The sequence below is a fragment of the Eurytemora carolleeae genome, unplaced genomic scaffold (assembly GCF_000591075.1).
Source record: "Eurytemora carolleeae unplaced genomic scaffold, Eaff_2.0 scaffold1335, whole genome shotgun sequence".
In the NCBI taxonomy this organism is placed as follows: Eukaryota; Metazoa; Arthropoda; class Copepoda; order Calanoida; family Temoridae; genus Eurytemora; species Eurytemora carolleeae.
In genome coordinates, this window is record NW_019397224.1 from 77,819 (window position 1) to 80,099 (window position 2,281).

General features: G+C 36.1%; 1 protein-coding gene across 1 annotated transcript in view; it reads left to right on the plus strand.

The window, feature by feature from the left end:
* Nucleotides 1-2,281, plus strand: part of LOC111712856 (uncharacterized) — a 5,240-nt gene continuing 2,959 nt past the window's right edge. The window contains exons 1-2 of the mRNA XM_023487602.1: nucleotides 1-137; nucleotides 1,222-1,304. Of these exons, the coding sequence (XP_023343370.1) occupies nucleotides 29-137; nucleotides 1,222-1,304 (192 nt within the window). The 5' untranslated portion in view covers nucleotides 1-28. The remainder of the gene's footprint in view (nucleotides 138-1,221; nucleotides 1,305-2,281) is intronic.

The window sequence follows — 2,281 nt, forward strand, 5'->3', positions numbered from 1 at the left end:
TGGTTGAAATAAACTGAAATGATTAGATATGCTGACCATGCCTGATGTAGTGTACACCTATGGGTTTAATCTGGGATATGGATTTGGGTTCGGAGGACCATACCTTCTACCCACATACCTTGCAGATACAGCTTTCAGTGAGTTAATACCTTACCTTCTACCCACATACCTCGCAGATACAGCTTTTAGTGAGTTAATACCATAACTTCTACCCACATACCTTGCAGATACAGCTTTTAGTGAGTTAATACTTTACCTACTGCACTTATACCTTGCAGATACAGCTTTCAGTGAGTTAATACCTTACCTTCTACCCACATACCTCGCAGATACAGCTTTTAGTGAGTTAATACCATAACTTCTACCCACATACCTTGCAGATACAGCTTTTAGTGAGTTAATACTTTACCTACTGCACTTATACCTTGCAGATACAGCTTTCAGTGAGTTAATACATTCTACCCTTACACCTTGCAGATACAGCTTTCAGTGAGTTAATACATTCTACCCTTACACCTTGCAGATACAGCTTTCAGTGAGTTAATACATTCTACCCTTACACCTTGCAGATACAGCTTTCAGTGAGTTAATACATTCTACCCTTACACCTTGCAGATACAGCTTTCAGTGAGTTAATACATTCTACCCTTACACCTTGCAGATACAGCTTTCAGTGAGTTAATACATTCTACCCTTACACCTTGCAGATACAGCTTTCAGTGAGTTAATACATTCTACCCTTACACCTTGCAGATACAGCTTTCAGTGAGTTAATACATTCTACCCTTACACCTTGCAGATACAGCTTTCAGTGAGTTAATACATTCTACCCTTACACCTTGCAGATACAGCTTTCAGTGAGTTAATACATTCTACCCTTACACCTTGCAGATACAGCTTTCAGTGAGTTAATACATTCTACCCTTACACCTTGCAGATACAGCTTTCAGTGAGTTAATACATTCTACCCTTACACCTTGCAGATACAGCTTTCAGTGAGTTAATACATTCTACCCTTACACCTTTAGATACAGCTTTCAGTGAGTTAGATTTAAGGGACTGATTCATTTTTAAATTTTGGATTCGAAACATAATACTGATCACAGGATCACCATGAAAGCGACTTCAAAATGTACTTCTAAGTGAGCTTCCTTTTTGAGTTTCATGCTATTGCTAAAAGTCGTCTTTCTCTTCCATTCTATAGGTATCACTGTAATTTAGCTTGTACACCGGTTAAATTCCTAAATGTGCTGAATAAATATGGATTTTCAAGCGGACTTAATTCTCAAGTAAAAATAGACCAGGTGAGGGATTGGTTTAAAGATGTAATACAGGGTGTCCCAATAAATATGGGAATTCAGTGACGAATTTGAAATCGTCTTTGTAAATGATTTTTTGATGTATAATGGTGATGCCTACTAGGAAAGCTATAATCCGTCTGCTAGAGTTTAAAATTTGTTTGTTTATGTTTATATTGTTTTATTGCATACTGTGTTGTACTATAGCTTAACAATGTCAGAAATTCGTGTATATAATTACACAGTACAGTTGTTTCTCTTAACTGTTTATCTTGCAGAACATCATACTAGGGTTTCCAGCGAGGGAGGGGGTGCAGAGGCGCCATGATCCCCGCAAAAATGACCTCCAAGCCTTAGGATTTTCAGAATTACCTCCAGGCCCCGCAAAACTGGTCTCCCAGCCTCTGTGACGTCACCAAGCCTCCCGCTATTCTGTCTCCACGCCCCGCATTTTGGCACCAATACAAAAATATTTGGCTTTTATTTCCACCAAGAACCTTTTTTTAAAAAATTCTCAACATTATGAAATAGTTCAGAATGATATATTAACATTTTGTTTGAAAAAGTGAATTTTAATTGAGATTAAAGGCTTGCATTTTGTTTTCTAAAGAACCTGTCAAATCTTTCGTTGGGATGTTTAGAAAGGTGAAAATTTCCCTGTATGATAATTGAAGGACTGCAGTATGGTTTTGGTGAATTATATTGACGTACTAAGCCTAGGGGTGTCAGAAATGATTTTTTTTGCATATTTTTAAAAACTTCTATAAAACTTTTTAAGTTTAATTTTTGATAAAACTTTTTGTTCTGGATGATTGCAAATATCTATCTAAAACTTTCTTAAACCGGCATATTTTTTCTATATTCATTTAGTTAAGAGTTTGAGTCAAAATAAGTATTAATAAATATTGCTTTATATCGAGTAGATATCCTTAAACATACCGATGTAAAACCTTTCAGAAAGTAGGAAAGATTCTGCAAAAAAA